At 34.8% G+C, this 20,093-nt stretch overlaps 3 protein-coding genes across 3 annotated transcripts; all 3 read right to left on the reverse strand.

Annotated features, from left to right (window-relative positions):
- Positions 1-2,158: 2,158 nt before the first annotated feature.
- On the reverse strand, positions 2,159-5,867 carry LOC18055480 (zinc finger CCCH domain-containing protein 5). Its single transcript, XM_024177363.1, has 8 exons — positions 5,736-5,867; positions 5,443-5,628; positions 5,183-5,326; positions 4,923-5,081; positions 4,166-4,282; positions 3,217-3,291; positions 2,856-3,064; positions 2,159-2,345 (listed from the first exon to the last, which is right to left on the reverse strand). Exons 1-8 carry the CDS (start codon positions 5,865-5,867, stop codon positions 2,159-2,161), a joined length of 1,209 nt encoding a protein of 402 aa, XP_024033131.1.
- A 1,558-nt stretch (positions 5,868-7,425) lies between these two features.
- Positions 7,426-10,152, reverse strand: LOC112095889 (galactose-binding lectin-like). Its single transcript, XM_024178539.1, is given in 2 exon segments — positions 7,426-7,847; positions 9,750-10,152. Coding segments are annotated over 2 exon segments (819 nt in total). The 5' UTR covers positions 10,147-10,152.
- A 2,512-nt stretch (positions 10,153-12,664) lies between these two features.
- On the reverse strand, positions 12,665-19,857 carry LOC18055481 (glycine dehydrogenase (decarboxylating), mitochondrial). Its single transcript, XM_006450771.2, has 15 exons — positions 18,014-19,857; positions 17,547-17,792; positions 17,385-17,462; positions 17,190-17,290; positions 16,908-17,103; positions 16,673-16,798; positions 16,337-16,522; positions 16,094-16,207; positions 15,138-15,290; positions 14,435-14,623; positions 14,070-14,147; positions 13,856-13,981; positions 13,687-13,785; positions 13,430-13,547; positions 12,665-12,939 (listed from the first exon to the last, which is right to left on the reverse strand). Exons 1-15 carry the CDS (start codon positions 19,283-19,285, stop codon positions 12,845-12,847), a joined length of 3,177 nt encoding a protein of 1,058 aa, XP_006450834.1. The 5' UTR covers positions 19,286-19,857; the 3' UTR covers positions 12,665-12,844.
- Between the last annotated feature and the right edge of the window lie 236 nt (positions 19,858-20,093).

Below are 20,093 nucleotides of genomic sequence, written 5' to 3' on the forward strand. Positions count from 1 at the left end.
ATGATGGGGCTTTGGCCTATAAAGACAAGCAAATCATTGGAAAATGACAAAAATGACAATCTCTTTATGAAGACATGAATACACATGATAATCTCGTGACTTTAATTTAGTCCATTCAAATCGCATAATGATTATAGGGGAGGCAAAGTCTGTGTTCTAGGATATATGATGCGGGCTTTGGCCTATAAAGACAAGCAAATCATTGGAAAATGACAACAATGACAATGTTTTTATGAAGACATGAATACACATGATAATCTTGTGACTTTAATTTAGTCCATTCAAATCACATAATGAGATGATATATGATGGGGCTTTGGCCTATAAAGACAAGCAAATAATTGGAAAATGACAAAAATGACAATGTCTTTATGAAGACATGAATACACATGATAATCTCGTGACTTTAATTTAGTCCATTCAAATCACATAATGAATATAGGGGAGACAAAGTTTGTGTTCTAGGGAGATGATATATGATGCGGGCTTTGGCCTATAAAGACAAGCAGATCATTGGAAAATGACAAAAATGACAATGTCTTTATGAAGACATGAATACACATGATAATCTCGTGACTTTAATTTAGTCCATTCAAATCACATAATGAATAGAGGGGAGACGAAGCAGCATGTTTCTTCATCTTATAAATTGTTGATAATCTCATCTTGGATGGTGCTAAAGTAGGAAACATTTTGATTCACTTAAATATTCACGTTTTTTGATGCTACCAGATTTCAATTTCGTATATTCTTAGGATAATATGTCTATTTTTGACATATCAATTCAATTGTACTGTGTTAGAATAACATAATGGAACTCCAAAATAAATCCAATAAACGATATGGGATTCCAATATTAATTTCACACAACAATGTTACTTTTGACAAAATTGAGTTACTTTCACAACACCTCTTCCACTTCCATATATATGAAGCGAATCAATAACTTAACCCCATATATACCTAAGTCATATATACTCATTTGTGGCTTCACAAAGTGTTCATTTCTCTGTTAATATGCAATAAAATTTTGATAAATTAATAATTTTGGACAATAAATTTTTGTTAATTTTATAAAGTTAATCGATAGATTAATAAATTATTGATTTTGAAGATATTCCTTATTTTAGAAAACAGTATGATCACATTTATAGCATTGATTTGTCTTGATTTGTATTTATTATGTTTTATTTGAATATTAGTTAATTGTCTTACATTCATAGTAATAAGCTTATTATGGAGTTTTTATTTTTCCATGTTAAGAATGATGGTTGTACTATGGAATCCATGTTGTACAAAGAACTCAAAGTGATATTATTATTGAATAATTTCTTGTTGCAAAACAACAATACAATTAATTTTTTTTGTACATTAAGAAAATTAGATATGAGATTTAAGTCAAAATTAATTCCAAAAAGAAACTAGCAATTTTAAGAGTGTATCTTACAAAAACCATATATACATATACTATGTCGACTTAGTTTTACATTAGGTGATTGTTAATTAATGTATAACGGGTATCCTATGGAAAAATATGGATTTTTAAAAATTATTATCTTATAGATTTTATTAAATTATTAATAGATTGGCCTAAAGTCGAAAATAACAAAAAAATATTATTTAATTGAGATTAATTTATTAATATCGTACTATACTTAGTTGTTCTTTTTTCAATGCAAAACAAAATGACAGATCATATAAATGAACACTACTAGAAAAATGGTCTTTACTGACTTTAGAATAGTGTTAGAAATTACTTTTACTGACACTTGTTAATTGTGTCAGTAATCTGGGAGTCAGAAAAATAGTGACACTTGTAAGTGGTGTCAGTGATTACTATTACTACAGTATCACCGATATTATGACACCATAGTGTTAGTAGTTATTGATATTTTATTAGTATCTATGGTTATTGTTACCATGATATCACTAGTTAATTTATTTTTTAAAAAGTAAAAAATTAAATTGGATCATTGCCTATTGATTTATTTGTAAAATTAAAAGCACCACAAAATAAAAAAAGAAATTGATTTATATCACAAAATCTTTCATTTCACATTTAAATATTATTAGTATATATTACAAATTGAACTTCAATAGCCAAAATATGAGATATCCTACTCTCATAACTAAATAATCCAAATTCAATACATAAAAATTAGTCTCTGTCCCTATCTGACCAACTTCCATCAAAATTAACCTCATCACTTCTGCTTTCACTGTGATAATTGGAGCGCCTCCGACTCCAAGTTGTTTCATGAACTTGACGTTCATCATCATGGCTTCTGCCAGAACCACTTTTCACAATATCAGCCTCCCTTGATCTGGACCTTCTGTAATGATGCCTGCATAAGAAATTACAAAACCATAAATAACCAGAAGATTTCTAACATCAGCAGTAAATACATTAACTAATGAAATTTGATCATAGTTTGGATCATCATCCTTTGTACATAAGATTGCAATGCTACATCACCAAAGGCTTCTTGTTGAATCTAATTATTTTCTTGCCATGCTTGCAACATGGTCATTACGCCACATACTAATCATACATTTTTGAAAGTGGGTTTTAAACTCGAACAATAGACCAAAAAAACCAACAGAAAAACTTTCTTTAAATCTTGCATTGTGAGAACATCTTTTCATTATTCATTGCTTCTAAGAAAACCGAGTTAGGAGACTTGAAGAAAACACAAATGAAGAGAACGATACTATGAAGAAACCTCTCAAAATCATTGGTCAAACATGGAAGTTTAAACTAAAAAATTCAAATAACAGAAAGTGAATTAAATAAACAAGAGTTCATATATACTAAGTACAGTTTTTAGTGTCTATGACTAGTAATAAAAGCATACCTGTCGGCATTAGTTGAATCTATTTTGTTCCTCGTTTGTCCTGAGCGTTCTTGATTCCAGGTCCCAGATTCATCAGAATAACCAAATAAAGCAGTCATCTTTTTCACCCAATATCTCGGAGGTGGTTTATCCCAATCAGCCCATTCATAGTCTCCGCTAGGGTTGGGAAAATAGTGGATAAAATTGCAAGCCATTCCACAAGAGCATGTCTGTTAAAATATGCCCAACAAAGATAACAAGAGTGTAAAAAAAAGAAGAAAAGAAACAAACTCATTTAATATCAAAAGCAAAATGGCAAAGAAAAAAGCAAGTGTATAAGCCGCACAATTATAACTCTGAAAAATGAGACAATTGGCTGTACATTTAGTCTTGACTTCATATATTCCCCACATATGGCAATCTTCCATCTAGTCACATTAATAAATTCACATGTGATCTGTCAAGAAACACACAAATAAATAAACCATCACTATCCAGAAAATGACAAGCTGTAAAATTCAGTAAACAGTAATGTGTTGATTACAATTTAAGCATGGAGAAAAATTTCAGATTAGACTATGTCAACAGTGTCCATAGATAGTTAAAAGATGGGAGACTGTGCTGGCGTTCACTAAGCATATAATTTTTCACAGCTTAACCCATTGCAATTTTACCAGTGTCAAGTCTAAAGGAAACTAGTCAGGAATCTTCTGTAAAGTAAATAAATAGTGAAACAACTGTTCTCATAGCAATAAAATGAAATTATTTTAATAATTTTCTTCAACTTTCAGACCAATTAAACAAGTGAAGCAATTTTAGTACAATGCACAGCAATTTAAGCTGAATGGACAATTGGAAAAATTACGGAACAACTAGACCCCAACGAATACTACAAAAACAACCCTTAAACAATGACTTAAGAAAGTAGAAGCTTCTCCTAGATCATGCCTTTTCAATCTCCCTTTGCTAAGAAAACTGCCCTAGTATTTAAGACTATCCAAATCCTATCAACATGTTGGGACATTTAAATACAGCCTCCAAGAAGACATGCTGTAAGCTTTACAATTGAAGTCTGTCGAATAAACCAAATCTTATACCCAATGCCAAGAGCTTTAATTCAATCCATTTTAACAGGCACCAATTACCAGGAATGCAGGCAGACAAAGAGGATCAAAATGACAGGATATCAGTATTCTAGAATTTCTATCAGAAACATGAAAAGTGGCAAGGCCTATTCACTGAGAGCCAAACATTTTTTACATAGTAGTTACTTTATATAAAACAAATAAATATAAAGTAGAAAGTAAGCTCCAACAATTCTTCACAAAGACCTGTTTCCCAGCAAAGTAACGACCATTGACAGAATGGTAAGCGAGAACAGCTGATTCCAGCGACTTATAGTGAACATAGACATTTCCTCTTAAGTGGGAAGAACCATTTCTACACACCTGCAAATATTTGTTAGTTAGTAAATGAAGAGCACCAACAACATGTGTCAGTAAATAGGTGTTGTGGCAAATAATCCTAAACCTTCCAAAGTAATGACCATTGTTAGATGACCAGCTCTGACAATCGACGATACATAGTATATTCCACAAGAAACTACTAGTTGTTAAGGAGAAATTTTTAACTCAAACAGAGTTGTACAGTTATGTGACTAGTGAGAGAGAGAAAGAAAGAAAGAAATAACGAAAGAAAGAAAGAGAAATAAGCCAAACATATAAACAAGAAATTTCATAATAGCTAAAATCATTTGCAGCATGTAGGATACATAATAGCTCATAGCCTTCACTCTTACCCAATCAAGGCCAACACTATGAATCTCCATCATTATGAAAACATAAATCTCTGATTTCACATAGTCAAAGAAAAGAAATAAAATGTGAACTCAAAAGAACTCACCAGTGATACTATCTAGAATAGTTATAAACACATTACAATATATCAACTGGAAAAATATTTTTCTGTATAAAAAGCATCTTCTATATAGCAAGGACAATGCGTATATAAAATGATCCAACAAATTGCACAAAAGTATAGAAGTTTGGAAGAGTCCTTATCAGGATACAAGAATCAGCAATTACATACCTCGAGCCTCTCATCTTGCTCCCAAGCAAGCCCGAGACCATTATACATATTCTTGATGAGCAAAGTGCACGATTTATCAGGGTAAAAATGAACTATGTTGCATCTCTGACCAAACCGACAAGCTCCAATCTTTAAATGGAAAGGACAATAAGCTTTATCCTGCCATATATAATAAAAACATGATTGACCATGATAAATAGGCAAATATAATAGAAATGAAATATAATACAGTAATTGCAAATTGAAAATTTCAGATAGACAGATTGAAAGAAAAGGCATGCATGTTCAGTTCCAAAATTGGGCACTTGTTGAGCAACAGTCTCCAACGCCTGTTGTGCATTCTGGTGATCAGCAAAGGCTTCTGATTGTGGGGGCCGAGGATTTGATGTAGGCCTATCAACATCCTGCAAAAGGAAGTAATAACGTAGAAAGTTTAATTTTTGCCATAACCGAAGAGAATGGGCATCCTGAAGTAAAGTAGAAACAAGCCTAACATAGTTGTCAATAGAGTCAAAATTACCTCCTTTTTACTTAGTGGGTTCGCATCCTTCTTCGGAACTCTAACCTTTTTCTTCCTAATAATAATCTCATTTCCTTGCCATATAATTTCTGCAGGCCCTTCTTCAACATATTCCCAATCATCATCCTCATCACATTCATTCTCCTTTTGCCTCCAAATTCGCGATGCTCCGAGAACATGCCGTAGCTGGTGAGCAAGCGGAGGATATGTTGCAAGTTCTCGGCGTCCCCACCGCCGGATGGGAGGATATGTGTCAAGATCTAGGAGGCAGAGAGAGGGGTGTTGGCCCCAACTTGCCAGATGGCATCCGGTACGTGGAGACGGATGGCAGCGGTTAGAGACATGGGAACGCTTATCATGTTGGCTAGCTCCATTATGGCCAGTCTTACCTTCTTCCCGCCATCTCTGCACTCGTTATCTTCCATTACTGCTTACTGACCTTTGATTTCACAGCACCATGCCGGCCAAACAAAAAGATAAGACCTGAGCACTTTTTGACAATTTGGATGTTAGGGATTTTTCAGATCTGGGGAGCTTAGGAGGGAACGAATGCTTTGTTAGAGGGAGTTGAAAAGTTGTATTTTGGATAAGGTAAGACTTGTGCATTTGTTTTGTTTTTATCCACTCAAAAAGTATAACTCTAAAAAAATTAAAAATAATTCGTAGCCTAGTGGTCTTTTGATTTAATGTAGAAGCTCTAGGTTTAAGAGGTCTTGGGTTCGAATTCAGACTAAAACAAAATTAAAATGATAATTTTTAATTGCTGATACCTAAGCGTCATTGATCGCTATTACTAAAGCTATTGATACTTCAGTATTAGTAATTAGTGATACATATTTGTTAAACGTGGAAAATGATCCAAATATATGTATATACTGATACTTTTAAATAAAGTGTCAGAACATAAGTATCAGTAAAAACCATTTTTCTAATAGTGGAAGCGACATGTGGCTTAGTTCAATTTCTTTCTTAATTAATTTAATGAGGATATGGTAAAAGCAAAATAAAAAGATCATTAGCTCTAAGGCCTAATTTATACAAAATGATTAATAACATAAAAGTAAGTGATCAATCATCCTAGCTGTATGTTAGGGATTCATCTTCCAATATATATGTATGTTATATTGGCAATGATTTTGCCATATATAAATGTCATTATGGACATTAGCCAAATATATCTTGATTTGGAAAGAGTCCTTTATGTGAATTCTTATCACACATTTCATATTTATTGTCGATAGAACTATAGACTATGCTATAGATGTATGAATTCATATTTCTAATAAAGTTTATATTGTTATATAGATGTAGAGAAAAATTTTGGACGTCTGCACGAATTTAATTTCATTTGAATTTAGAAGTTCATAATATTGTGAAACTCTAAATTTGCCCAAAAATTCATGGGGACGTTCGCAGTAGAAAAGGACTCTAAATGTAATTAATATGAGTAATAATATAATCACAAACTCTTGTACAAATTTATTTCGTACAAACTGATGTGTCATGATAAAATTGGTTGAATTAAATATTTCTGGACCCACATGATCTATTTTTATTATTTTGTATTTTCATTCAACCAATGAATTAATGCCAAATCAGTTTGTACAAGATAAATTTGTACAAAAGTTTGTGGTTGTATCATCACTCAATTAATATCTGCGGCAATGCATACATTGTGTCCCATGGTTAAATTTTTATTTTATGGTTTCCACTGTGAGAAGAGAATTTTCGTCCCATAAAGAAGAGAACGAGGAAAAAGAAAAAGAAAGAAGTTCAAAACTGCAGCGTAATCAATAGAAGCTGACATAAACATTTCTACACAAGTACACACGGTAAATCTCAGATAGCAAGCCAAAGATATTAGTCTTAGTCGCTGCTATCATTTTATTCCATATTTATACAGAAGAGCCATGTCACTTTATTGATGATATTATTATTTATTATAATTTTTATATGACATGGTTCTTCAAGGCTAGTTTAGAACTATATTGGGATCGCCAGGTTTTGCTTCTTGATAGAAGAAGGCGGCAGCGGGAATGTTGTGAAGGTCCAATCAAGCACCTGATGGCTTTCTGCTCTCCCGAGCCCTGTAGATGCCGTGAAGCCAACATAGACTGAGCTTAGAACTGTTTCTGACATGACAATAGGTCTTTCAATCAACTTCTGAAGTGGGTTCCCCGCATCATATGCCACATAAACACAGAGTATTTTCGTTCATCCATCGTAATAAACTTGAACCTGGATCGGTCTTCCACTTTTGAGATCAATGCCAAAGCTGTCGAGACTCTTAGCTGGATCTGATATTAAGCTTGCTATGTCGATGCCGATATGGTTATTATCTGGATCATTTTTATTTTTGTTCTTGAATGTGTCCAGCTCCACGGCTAATATCGAACCATTGTTACCTACATATATAATTTTCATATGCATTATATATATATATATATATAAAATTATCTCAAGAAGGTTTCCGCACATTATTTGGTGAGGGCTCCCCACCATATGCTACTATTACAACACCCGCCATATTAGGGGTGTTCAGAATCCAATCCGATCCGCCTAATCCGTCCGATCCGCTCAATTCGATCCGTATAAATCCAATCCGTGGATTGGTGGATTGGATATGGATTGAAAATTTAAAAATCCGCAGTCGATGGATTGGATATGGATTTACTTCTGTAAATCCGCAGAAATCCGTGAATCTGCAAAAAAAATAAATAAATATATAATTAAAAATTATTATAAATTTAATTAAAAAAATTTATAAATGTGACATTACATAGTTACATAAGCACTATAACATATCTTAGCCATTACCCAACAATAATATAAAATAAAAAATAATTAAATAATCAAATATAACTTGTAAAAATTGTAAAACAAAATAAAAGCAAAGTCACACGCACTAGCAAAAGCAAAGTAACATAACGCCAAGTCACCAACAATTTGCAAAGTCACCCAAAAGCAAAGTAACATGACGGCAAGTCACCAACAATTTGCAAACAAAAAACCCTAAGCTTTCCCGCCGTCACACACACTAGCAACACTCGATACTGGTTGGATACACTCTTGACACGAATTTGAAGGACATCGGCCGCTGATTTCGGCGAGAACAAGCCATCTTCTTTCCCAAGTCCATCGAGCCACTTCACATTCACTGGTTCCAGCTGAACAATTTCACTATCACAACCTTCAAGATCGCCACCCATACGGCTTCTTCTGATTCCCATCGTGGACGGCTCTGTAATCACCACTTTTCGACAGGCGCAACAACCCTGATGAAGGATCAGACTGTATTTGGTTCCCGAAACTTCGCCATTTCAATTAATTGTGGCTTTATTCGAACAATTAATTTCGATGTTATATTAACGTATTATTATAACTTTATTTGAACAATTAAGCTTGATGTGTTATATTTTGAAACTTTGAACGTATTATTGTAGCTTTATTTGAATAATTAGTCTCGATGTGTTATATTTTGAAACTTTAAATGTATTGTTTTAGCTTTATTTAAATAATTAATTAATTTAAATTTTATTAAATTTTAAATTTAATTGGTAACAAAATTATTTTTATATTAGATTTTTTTTATTTCATTAGTTGGAGAGAACTGAAAATTTTTATTTCGAAAACTAATGCGCAAAATGGTGGATTGGATATGGATTGAGTCAAATCCGCATCCGATCCGCAGACGTATGGATTGGATATGGATTGAGTCAAATCCGCATCCGATCCGCAGACGTATGGATTGGATATGGATTGAGTCAAATCCGCATCCGATCCGCAAATGTATGGATTGGATTTGGATTGAATTTTATCAATCCGTGGATTGGATTGGCTTGGATTGAAAAATTATAATCCGCAAAATCACGGATCAGATATGAATTGATGTCCAATCCGTAAAATCCGATCCGTGAACACCCCTACGCCATATGGTATAACAACATTTCTTCATTTTAATAAAGCGTAGAACTCTCATTATATAGTTCTTATTCAATAAGGACATCTTTATTTTGTTAAAGTGAAAATATTACTAAAATATAAAAAATTTTAATATATTAGATACTGTATTTTTTTATTTGTTAATATATTAAAATATGTATTATGTTTGTCTATTAATGGCATCCATAGTTTATTAAAACGAGGTTGTATTCAATAATAATAATATACACGCATATATATCATCATATTGTTTATCAGTACTGTTATTATATATATTATTCGCCTATGCAAGCATCAAGTATGTGTCATTACTTTATCTGTGTTAATTCTTAATTATTCACATTTGATCATCATAGCCGATGTAGTCAGTCCAAGATTTCCGAAGCCGCTGTTTGGTGGTGAAGGGCTGCTATCGGGTGTAAGAACAAACGTCATGCCTTCTACCGAATCCGTTGTATTTGGGTAGGGTGAGATCCTAATGGTGAAGGTGGTACTAATCATAGCTGGCCATGCAGTCACAGGCTGGCTGTATAAAACCCGTCCAACCTTATTTAGCGGCAGCTGATCTGGCGATTCTGGTGAAGGGTCTGATGTGAGGCTTAAGTAGCCATAACTTGGAGTCACTGCGCCAATGCAAATTAGGCTGCCATCGCTACAACTTTTTGGGTTGAATGAGGAAAATGTGAAGCTAACAGGTTGATCCACAGGGACTGATGAAAAAGCACCGCGAAGAAAAACTGAGAGGAGTAGTAGGAAAATCATTTTTTTGTTCTGGGAGGGCTACTTCTTGAATTGCATTGCTCAGCTTCACAAGCACTTATTATATGGGGGACTTTTTTTTTATTAATTTTATTATTATTGTGGTTTTTGTTATTATTACTACTATTTTGCGTGCTAGGGCGATATTTTAAAAGTCACTCTCGTCTGAAAACTATGTGTAGCACATGCATATAATTGTATGAGTAAAAAAATATATTGATAAATTGGTATGTATAAAAAGGTATTGTTGTTTGCATAAAAACTTGTAAATGATCACTGAATACAAGAAATATTTCTATTAAAAAATAAACTCTTTCACTTTATAAAATTTTATTTTTTTTATACGAGAGTCTTCATTTTATTTGTCATGTGTAATTTTGTGTCCAAATAATATTATTCAATTTTTATCTAATGGCTTTGCTCAATTAAGAAGTACAGTCTAACATGCCCACCCACAACAAATGTTTAGTCATAATGAGACTAGTGTATGAAATGTGAGTAAAGATAAATCTACAATCTCTTAATAAATTTGTTTTGTATAAATTGATGTAGCACAATTTAACTGGTTTGATTAAATACAGCTTGACCTACATAATTTAACTTTATTATTTTTTATTTTCATCCAATCAATAAATTTATACCATATCATTTTGCACAAAATAAATTTATACTATAATTTGTAACTTTGTCATCACTCATGAAAGTATTTGTTATGCGGTAAAAAACTAAAAAATGTAATATATATATATACACACACACACACACAAGTATATACATATATATATACATAAATAGGTGAGAGAGCGTCTGCACTCTGGAAATTGCAAGCTCTTCAACTAGCAACTAGCTACTAGATATGAAATAATAAAAAATTCAGACTCTTATGAGCTACAAAAATATTATATAAGTCTACGACTCTTATGAATGAACAATGGGTTATGTACAGTCGTTGCTATATAAAAAAAATTCATGAAACTTAAAGTTTATATTTTTATATTGTAGCTTCTATTGAACAAAGGTCTCGACTTTGCTTGGTTTAAAATTCTAAATAATAAATTAGGAACTCCTCATGACCTTAATTTCCGTGAATTTTTATAAATGCTAAGTCACATGTCCATTAATGATTATGTAAAATTAATATTTAACTACTCTCATATCCTTTATCTACTAATAATCAATAATCCATGTGATTTGTTCCAAAAAAATTTCAGTTTGGAATACACCATACATCGTCAACGAAGTTTATTGACTTGCTTTGATTTAGCATGAGGTTGGTGAAGCAACTGACTGTTGCGGAAGGGATACTTAGAAAGTGTCTAAAAGATTTAAAAAGAGAGGGAAACTAATGATATTTGAAACTACAGCCTTGATGTGCAAATTTAAGATCCTAATTCCTACGACAGCCTTATAAAAGCAAAAAAAAAAAAATTTGATGGAGAAGGCGAAGCACAGGGCGGGGAGGTTGAAGCGGACCTTATCTACCACAGGAAATATCTATAAATTAAATTTGAAAGTTATAGAGCTCATCAGGGAACAAAGTATAGAAGCCTTGGGTAGATTTTGGACAATCTTTGAATTAAATATTATAATGTATAGAGAATCATTTGTCTCATGCATAAGCACATACACAATATAAGAAACAAATTTCGTCCGTGTTTAAATATAGGACATATTTAGTTGAACAATTATAATTTAAAAATTATTGTACTAAAGTGTTCAATAAACACTTTATGTTATGATTCTTAAGTTAAGTTGATTTTATTTCACTTTTGTATGACGAAAATATCATAATATCTTAACTATTTTTATCAAAATTATTATATAAAAATTACATTTCAGAACTATAATTTTTCTTTTCACAATTTTTATTTTATAATTATATTTGTTAAGTCACAATGCCTTAATACCAAACGGACCCTTTATTATGGCAATAATTTAAATTGACACATGGTGATTGGTATTTACCTTGTATGTCATGTATTTCGCCTCAAATTAGAATCGACATAGATATTTTATTTGTATCTAATAATCTAGTCAAGAATATTTCGATTATTATTTGACACAGTTATTGACCGTATCCTTGATCTAATATTTTCTAAAATTTCCCCATGTTTAATGGGTTTTCGGATGTGAGATTCTAAATATTTATGCTAGAAAGATCCTAAAACGTCAGATTATGTGTGGTAAAGTTACATGTACAGATAATTGAACAATTATTTATTATATAAGGGGTTGAGAATAAAATTGAAACCGGATGAAGCATAAGTGACAAGAATTTAGCTGTAATGTTGAATGGGTAAATGAAAGCTTGCACGGGACACCGGACACAGCACGGCTGGCAAATAATCCTTTACACAATTGGGTACGAAAAACGTTGGCCACAGATTCTTCTCACTCGTTTTTATCCTTCACCCATTTGTTATAAAATTCACCAACTTCAGAATGTGTTTAGTAATCAATTAATTTAAAAGACATAGTGAATGAAGAGAAGAAAGGGGGATGATAATTTGCAGTACCTGAGTTGCAATCAGCAACTATTGTTATTAAAGAAGCTGATATAATTAATCAGTATATCAAAGGGAAGCATTGGGCCATGAGGCTCTGTATTCATATATACAATCAAATCAGGAAGTGCTGATGATTCCAAATTTTTCCATGCTCCTGAAGAAACCTTGCACCAGGGGGCATGTTGATGGCAACTCTAAGCAGTGGCTGCAGCCTGCTCCTCAGCAACTTGTGCAGCTGGAAGAAGGGTGCAGATGAGGTTGCGGTCACCATACACATTGTCAACGCGTCCTGATATAGCAGTCCCGAGAAGTCCAATGTCAGTACAATCAGGCAAGGAATTAAAAGACATGTTTGTATTTCAGTGACTGCTAAAAGTCGGAAATTACCATAAGCCTATGAAGTCAAAATTGAAATAACCTACAGCGACACATGGGTTTGATGTGAAGTTTATGGCACAGAATTTTATATTGCTGTTATGTTGTTAATATTACTTTCAAATAGGTTAAAAGGAGATAAAAGATAAGATGCATTATTATAGACAAAGGACCCCTGCTCTGACATAATAAATTGTGCAGTCTCATTTTGCCTAATAAAGAGTTCGATGGTGTTAGTCTGGCTTACTGGATAAGGCAGCTAAATTAGTAGTACAACTAGAACTTAAATATGAATGATGACAATAATGTGAACAAAAAAGTTATTCAACGACTTCACGAATTGCAGATTCTGGCAATGAAGTTGAGGGTTGAGGGCACATAAGGGGTATGATGGACACGCATACCTGTAGCAGGCCAGAACTTAGCAAACCGGAGCCAGGAAGCAGGATAGGCTGCATATTCTCGAGAGTATGGTTTAGTCCATGTATCTCCCATGAGCAAAGATGGTGGATGAGGCGCCCCCTGCATTTCCAAATTTCAGATAATAAACATAAGGCTTCATAAATAAACTTTGATTCCACGGAGAACTGGATATACATATGTTAATTTCTTTCACTATGTAACTAAAGAAATAGCCATGGTGAAGAAACAAGCATGTCACCTTCAGGACATTGTTGTGGATATCTGCCTTCCCATTTTCAATCTGTGCAATTTCTTCTCTGATGGAGATGAGAGCATCACAATACCTGTCCAACTCTTCCTGCAAAAGTAGTGAATTTGGTTAGAGAAAGTAAAATTTGAAAGAAGAGATCTTCTCTGTTATGACATACCTTGCTTTCACTTTCAGTTGGTTCAATCATAAGTGTGCCTGGAACAGGCCATGACATTGTTGGTCCATGGAATCCATAATCCATAAGACGTTTGGCAACATCTTCGGGCTCTATCCCGGCAGTATTCTGAGATGAAAAAGGTTTACAATTTGTTATGGAAATAAACAGTAGATCAAGAGGAAACTAATTGAAACTTCTGTGTCATAAGAACAACCTTCAAGCCTCTTAAGTCCACAATGAATTCATGAGCAACTGTTCCATTGACACCACGGAAAAGGATGGGGTAATGTTTCTGAAAAACCAAAACAAACTTAACTAGGTCAAAATTATCCAGAATTTATAACTGCAATGGCAAGCAATATAGAAGGTAAACCAAGCATGCGTGAACAAATCATTCTTCTTCCTGAAGAAAGTTTGAGCAAAAGGTTATGTGAGCGTAGCAAGTGGAAGTTGCTTTGCTTAGACAATAAAAGTGTGACAATGTTTTATAGAAGTATAAGAACATCCGCAAAGCGATGCAACCACCAAAATGAAACTTACTTATTTTAAAGTAAAGATATTAAAGGAAAAGTCAAGAACCTCCAAACGTTTTGCCATGTAGTTTGCATTCAGAATAGCTATCTTTGAAGCCTCAGTGAGTCCTTTAGAACCCATCATAGCTATGTACGTATATGATATTGGCAGGATAAGTGCAGAGCCCCAGGGTGCAGCTGCAATTGTGCCCAGGGGTTGAGACTTTTCAGGGGCAGGAATACCACCTGTGGATACCTTCATCATGGAAATAAAATTAAAAAATTAATAACTGAATGAAAAATATCGGAGCAGCAAATACATCAGAACAATTTGTAGACTTTACTGAGCCCTATTACTAGTAGCAGATATTCAATCATTTATAGGCATTTGATTTATTAATGGTCGGAAAGATACTAATGCATAAAAGGTAGTAAATAGCTTGAACTGCATACCAAGGGCCTATCTGTGCAGAAGAGAAGGTTCCATCATAACAATTACAGAGTTTTTTTTTTTTGGGTTTTTTTGGTGGGCGGCCTAAAAGTCATCAGCAGCCATAAGCTCAATACAATGAGTCTAATAATAATAATAATATATACTATGTGTATTCATGCATGAATAATAGGTAAACATAAAATTGGTATTTCCTATAAAACTAGTGGAAAATCAAATTAAACGATGCAATATTCTCCATCTAAGCTAAAATGTAAATATATTAAAAGTAGGATGAAAAAGTATGCAAAGAACACTCGTTAAATGTACGAGCACATACCACAGGATGTGAAGGCAGAAAGGGTGCCAAGTGTTTCTTCACACCAATAGGGCCCATACCAGGACCACCACCTCCATGCGGAATGCAAAATGTTTTGTGGAGATTGAGATGGCAAACATCAGCTCCAATGTAACCAGGGCTTGTCAGACCGACCTACAAAACAAAAATTTTCTCAGACAATTTCCATTGGTGAGCTGTATGCAATGCGAAAAAATGCCTGTAAGGTTGTTCAATTTTTTGAAGAGTTGAGACATAGTTTGAAGATCAGCACTGTTAAGATGCAGAGATGCATGAAAAATAATGAACATTTAAGTGATGAAAAGCAAGAGAAGATCCTACAGCTCCACACATCTAATTGATTACAAGAAAAGATTGGTCAAGCTGAACATTATAGAAGTCTACGGCCCTAACTCAACCCAAAAGCCAGCTCCAAGTCTTATATACTTAACCCAAGTTCAATACTCAGTCGATGTGGGATATTTTCCCTAACACTCCCCGTCATGTGCAAGCCAGTTTTTTTTTACAAGTCCTTGTCACGTGTTAAGGTAGTGAGGGTCTACTCATGTGGTGAGTTTGGCTCTAATACCATATAGAAGTCTACGGGCCTAACTGAACCAAAAAGCCAGCTCAATAGTTGAGGGTTGCCCAAGTCTTATTTACTTAACTAACATCAATACTCATTCGATGTGGGATATTTTCCCTAACAAACATATGCTGAATTGCTGATGATTAACTCACCTGGCAAGTAATCCTTTTTCAAGCTCATATTACTTGTATCTACAGGTTTACATTCTGACTCCATTGACCTCAAAATCCGTTACTGCTACCCATTGAAAGATGCATATAAATCTAAATGAATCAACGTACTATTTTACATCATTCTACAATATGAGATGCTTGAGTCATCAAAATGTAAAATGATAGTTCATAGGAACATATTTAAAGAAGTAACAGACCTGAGCATTCATGTTAGCCCCGTCCATATATACTTGACCTCCATTATCGTGAATTATCTTGCATATCTCATCAATACCTTCTTCATAAACTCCATGAGTTGAAGGGTACGTTACCTGAAAGTTAAATTTAATTCATATATCAAGAGAAATTGCACAAACAAGCATTCCCAAATGTCCTAGTCATATTTAAGTTTTCTACTAATACAAAATGAATTATCAGTACATGTTGCAAAGCCTCTTTACCATAAGGGTTGATAGGTTGTCCCTATTAGCTTCTGCGGCCTTCCTTAACTCTTCAATGTTGATGTTACCCTTGGCATCAGTTCCAACAGAAACAATCTTCATTCCACACATGGCAGCAGTAGCAGGATTTGTCCCATGGGCTGACACGGGTATAATGCACACATTGCGGTGATGGTCTCCTCTTGCCTACAGTTTCCAATAACAGTCCAAGGATTGTTAAAAATGGAGGGAAAGGAGCGGGAAAGGAATCCAGGCAATATGTCTCAAGTTTTACTCCAAGTTTTTGGCTACAAGGGATAAGAGCATAGTTTGTAAACACAGTTACCACCCATTTACCTTATGATAAGCGCGGATAACCATGAGCCCAGCATACTCACCAGCTGCACCAGCATTTGGTTGCAAAGAGAAAGAGTCAAAGCCAGTAATGGTACACAGCCACTCACCCAGATTGTTAAACATTTCCTTAAGAGACAAAAAATGATCATCTATCAGGAAATAATATATGTGAAACATTTAATAGACTAATGCAGCTGTAAATTCTGTGCGCTACTGAAGATGCCTTGCTAATTACCTGATAACCCTGAGCCTGGTCAGCAGGGGCAAAAGGGTGTATGTTAGCAAAGCTAGGCCATGTCACTGGCATCATTTCAGTTGTTGCATTCAATTTCATTGTACAAGATCCCAATGGAATCATACTATGGCATAGTGAGAGCTCCTTTGATTGTAACAGATGAATGTATCTAAGCAATTCATGCTCTGTGTGGTATCTATATAATATTAAAAAACAGTATAAGTCAGAGAAGCCTCTGAGTTATGAAGTACAGGTAGTTTGAGTGATAGTATAGAGTTGTACTTGTTAAAAACAGGATGTGTCAGATACGGACTCTCCCTTGTTAATCCAGACGGAATTGCAGTCTCAACCTCTTCAGCCAGAGATGCAGCAGTGAATGGAACCTGACAGTTTAACAAAGAAGGTTCTGTTTAGAAATCAAACAATGTAATTAATACAGCGAACATCATTTGGGGAAAAAAAAAATGTAGAACGCACTGATTTGCCCCCAGCGAAAACTATGAAAAGCTTATCAACATCCTCCAAGGTGGTTGTTTCATCAAAGGAAGCAGTGACCTGAGAGACAAAAAAACTTCCTTAATCTGACAACAAAAAATCATACAGTAACCCATCAACACAACATATGAAAGACTAACTCACGGTGTTGGAATCTACAACCCGAAGATTCATTTCAATCTTGTAAGCAGCACTGGCAATGGCATGTGCATCCGCACACTTCACCTTCACAGTGTCAAAGAAGGGAAGCCCCTGGACTTCCACTGTCCCCAGCTTTTTTAACCCAAGGGCGAAAGTCCCGGCTAGTCCATGGACTCTTTGAGCAATGGTTTTAAGGCCTTCAGGTCCGTGATAAACAGCATACATAGCAGCCATGTTTGCAAGTAATGCCTACATAGATAAGTTTTATTCAACCAAAGCAAAGTCAGTTCATTGGGCATGTTTTATGGTGCAGAAAATATGAATGCATGTGTTTATGACAAAATTCTTGAGCTAGACAGGTTCTGCAGTCTTCAAACTTTCAAAAAATTAGAAAGCAGTTTTTCAATCTCTACACAGGCAGTCCTCCAAAGTAAAACAGAAACAGAACAGGAATAACAATAATCTGTTACTTGAGCGGTGCAGATGTTGCTGGTAGCCTTGTCCCTGCGGATATGCTGCTCCCTAGTCTGCATTGCCACACGCAGGGCAGGCTTCCCTGAAGAATCAATACTAACACCAACAATCCTCCCTGGCATCATCCTCTTGTACTCTTGAGAGGTAGCCAAAAATGCTGCATGAGGACCTCCATAACCCATTGGCACACCAAACCTCTGAGCAGAGCCCACAACAATATCAGCCCCCAGTTCACCTGGAGGCTTCAAAATTGTCAATGCCAACAAATCCGTTGCCATAACAACCTTAACTCCATTAGCATGAGCATTCTTAATGAAATCCCCATAATCCAAAACTTCACCCTCAGTACCTGGATACTGAACCAAAACCCCACAAACATCACCTGACTTGTAATCAATATCCTTAAGATCCGAAACAACAACTTTAATATCAAAACCATCAGCTCTAGTAATACAAATATCAATTGTCTGAGGGTGGCAGTTGCTAGCAATAATAAAAGTCTTCTTCTTTCCCTTCTGTATGTTATTGCACATAGCCATTGCCTCAGCAGCAGCAGTTCCCTCATCAAGCAATGAGGCGTTTGACATAGGCAATCCAGTAAGATCTGCAATCATGGTCTGGAAATTAAGCAAAGACTCAAGTCTCCCTTGAGCAATCTCAGCCTGGTATGGAGTGTACTGAGTGTACCAAGCTGGATTCTCCATAATGTTCCTCAAAATCACAGGGGGAACATGAGTGTTATAGTATCCCATGCCAATAAATGACTTATAAACCTTATTCATTGATGCTAGTTTCTGCATATGTTCAATCATTTGGCTCTCGGTTAACCCTTCATCAAACTTAGAGAATTTCATTGAATCAATACGGATAGATTTAGGCACAGTAGCATCAATAAGTGAATCGAGATTATCAAGACCAACTAACTCAGACATTTTGGCTTGATCCTCTGGGGTTGCAGAGTTATGGCGACGAGCAAAAGTATCACTTGGTTTTAATGCCTCAACAGAAATGCCTCGAGTCTGTGACCCGATACCATAACCATTAACATTATGATGAGACATGTTCCTAGATTGCAACAAATCTGATCTTGAATTGTTGGAGCAAACAAATGGTGCACATGACAATGAAGAGAGATACCTTGAAGGTGTGTACGTAGCAGCAGCGGCAGCTGATGATTTTGATTCACGGTGATTGCGGGACAGCTGCTTGGACTCATTAACCAGGCGTTTGAGAAATGCCCGGCTGGCCAGCCGCCTTGCACGCTCCATGAATGAAGTGAGATAGAGCTAAAACGGGCTCTTGAGTCTTGCCTCTTGCAAACTTCAAAAAAGGAAATAACTTCACAAGAAGCAAGGCAAAGCAAGGCAAATGGGGTTGTTGAGAAGATAAAAAGAGTAGTTTTTCAATAAAGTAAATATTTTTGTTACATAAGAGTCAGTGGGGGTAGGGGGTTGGTGATAAATAAACTGATGATTCATATGCTGATAATTTTGTCTATATAAACAATATATATAGAGAGAGAGAGAGAGAAGAGAGGACAATACTATCTATCTACATACACACACAGACACACGTATATTTGTGCGTGTATATATTAATAAAAAAGATTAATTCTTTTATGACTTCAAGATCTGGTGAATTTGGTGGGTGATGACTGAGCAGCCACCTACGTAGAAAAGACACTTAGGAAGTTATCATATCACAATCTGCAGGAAGTTACAACTTTCTTACAAATGTATGGAAGAAATTGAATGCAAAGAGATTGGAATTCAATGGATCACAATGCCGTTCGATTTTTATGGTGATATGAATATGATGATATCCGAGAAATAATTTAAATAATTGAATTTTTTTTTTTTTGGGGGGGTGGGAAATATGGGATTCTTTGGTGGCTGAATCTCTTTCACAATCAAGTTATCACTTTGCCTCACCTCATGTTTATAAAAACAAAAGTCTTTCATTGGGTTAGGGTTTACAGCAGATAAGTGATAAATCTCACTCATTTTTCAGTTCATGGGAACTTTCAATGAGAATTTTTTTCGTTTTTTTTCTTTTTTGGTTCGGTTGGGATTTTTT

The sequence above is a fragment of the Citrus clementina genome, unplaced genomic scaffold (assembly GCF_000493195.1).
Source record: "Citrus clementina cultivar Clemenules unplaced genomic scaffold, Citrus_clementina_v1.0 scaffold_1, whole genome shotgun sequence".
Classification (NCBI taxonomy): Eukaryota; Viridiplantae; Streptophyta; class Magnoliopsida; order Sapindales; family Rutaceae; genus Citrus; species Citrus x clementina.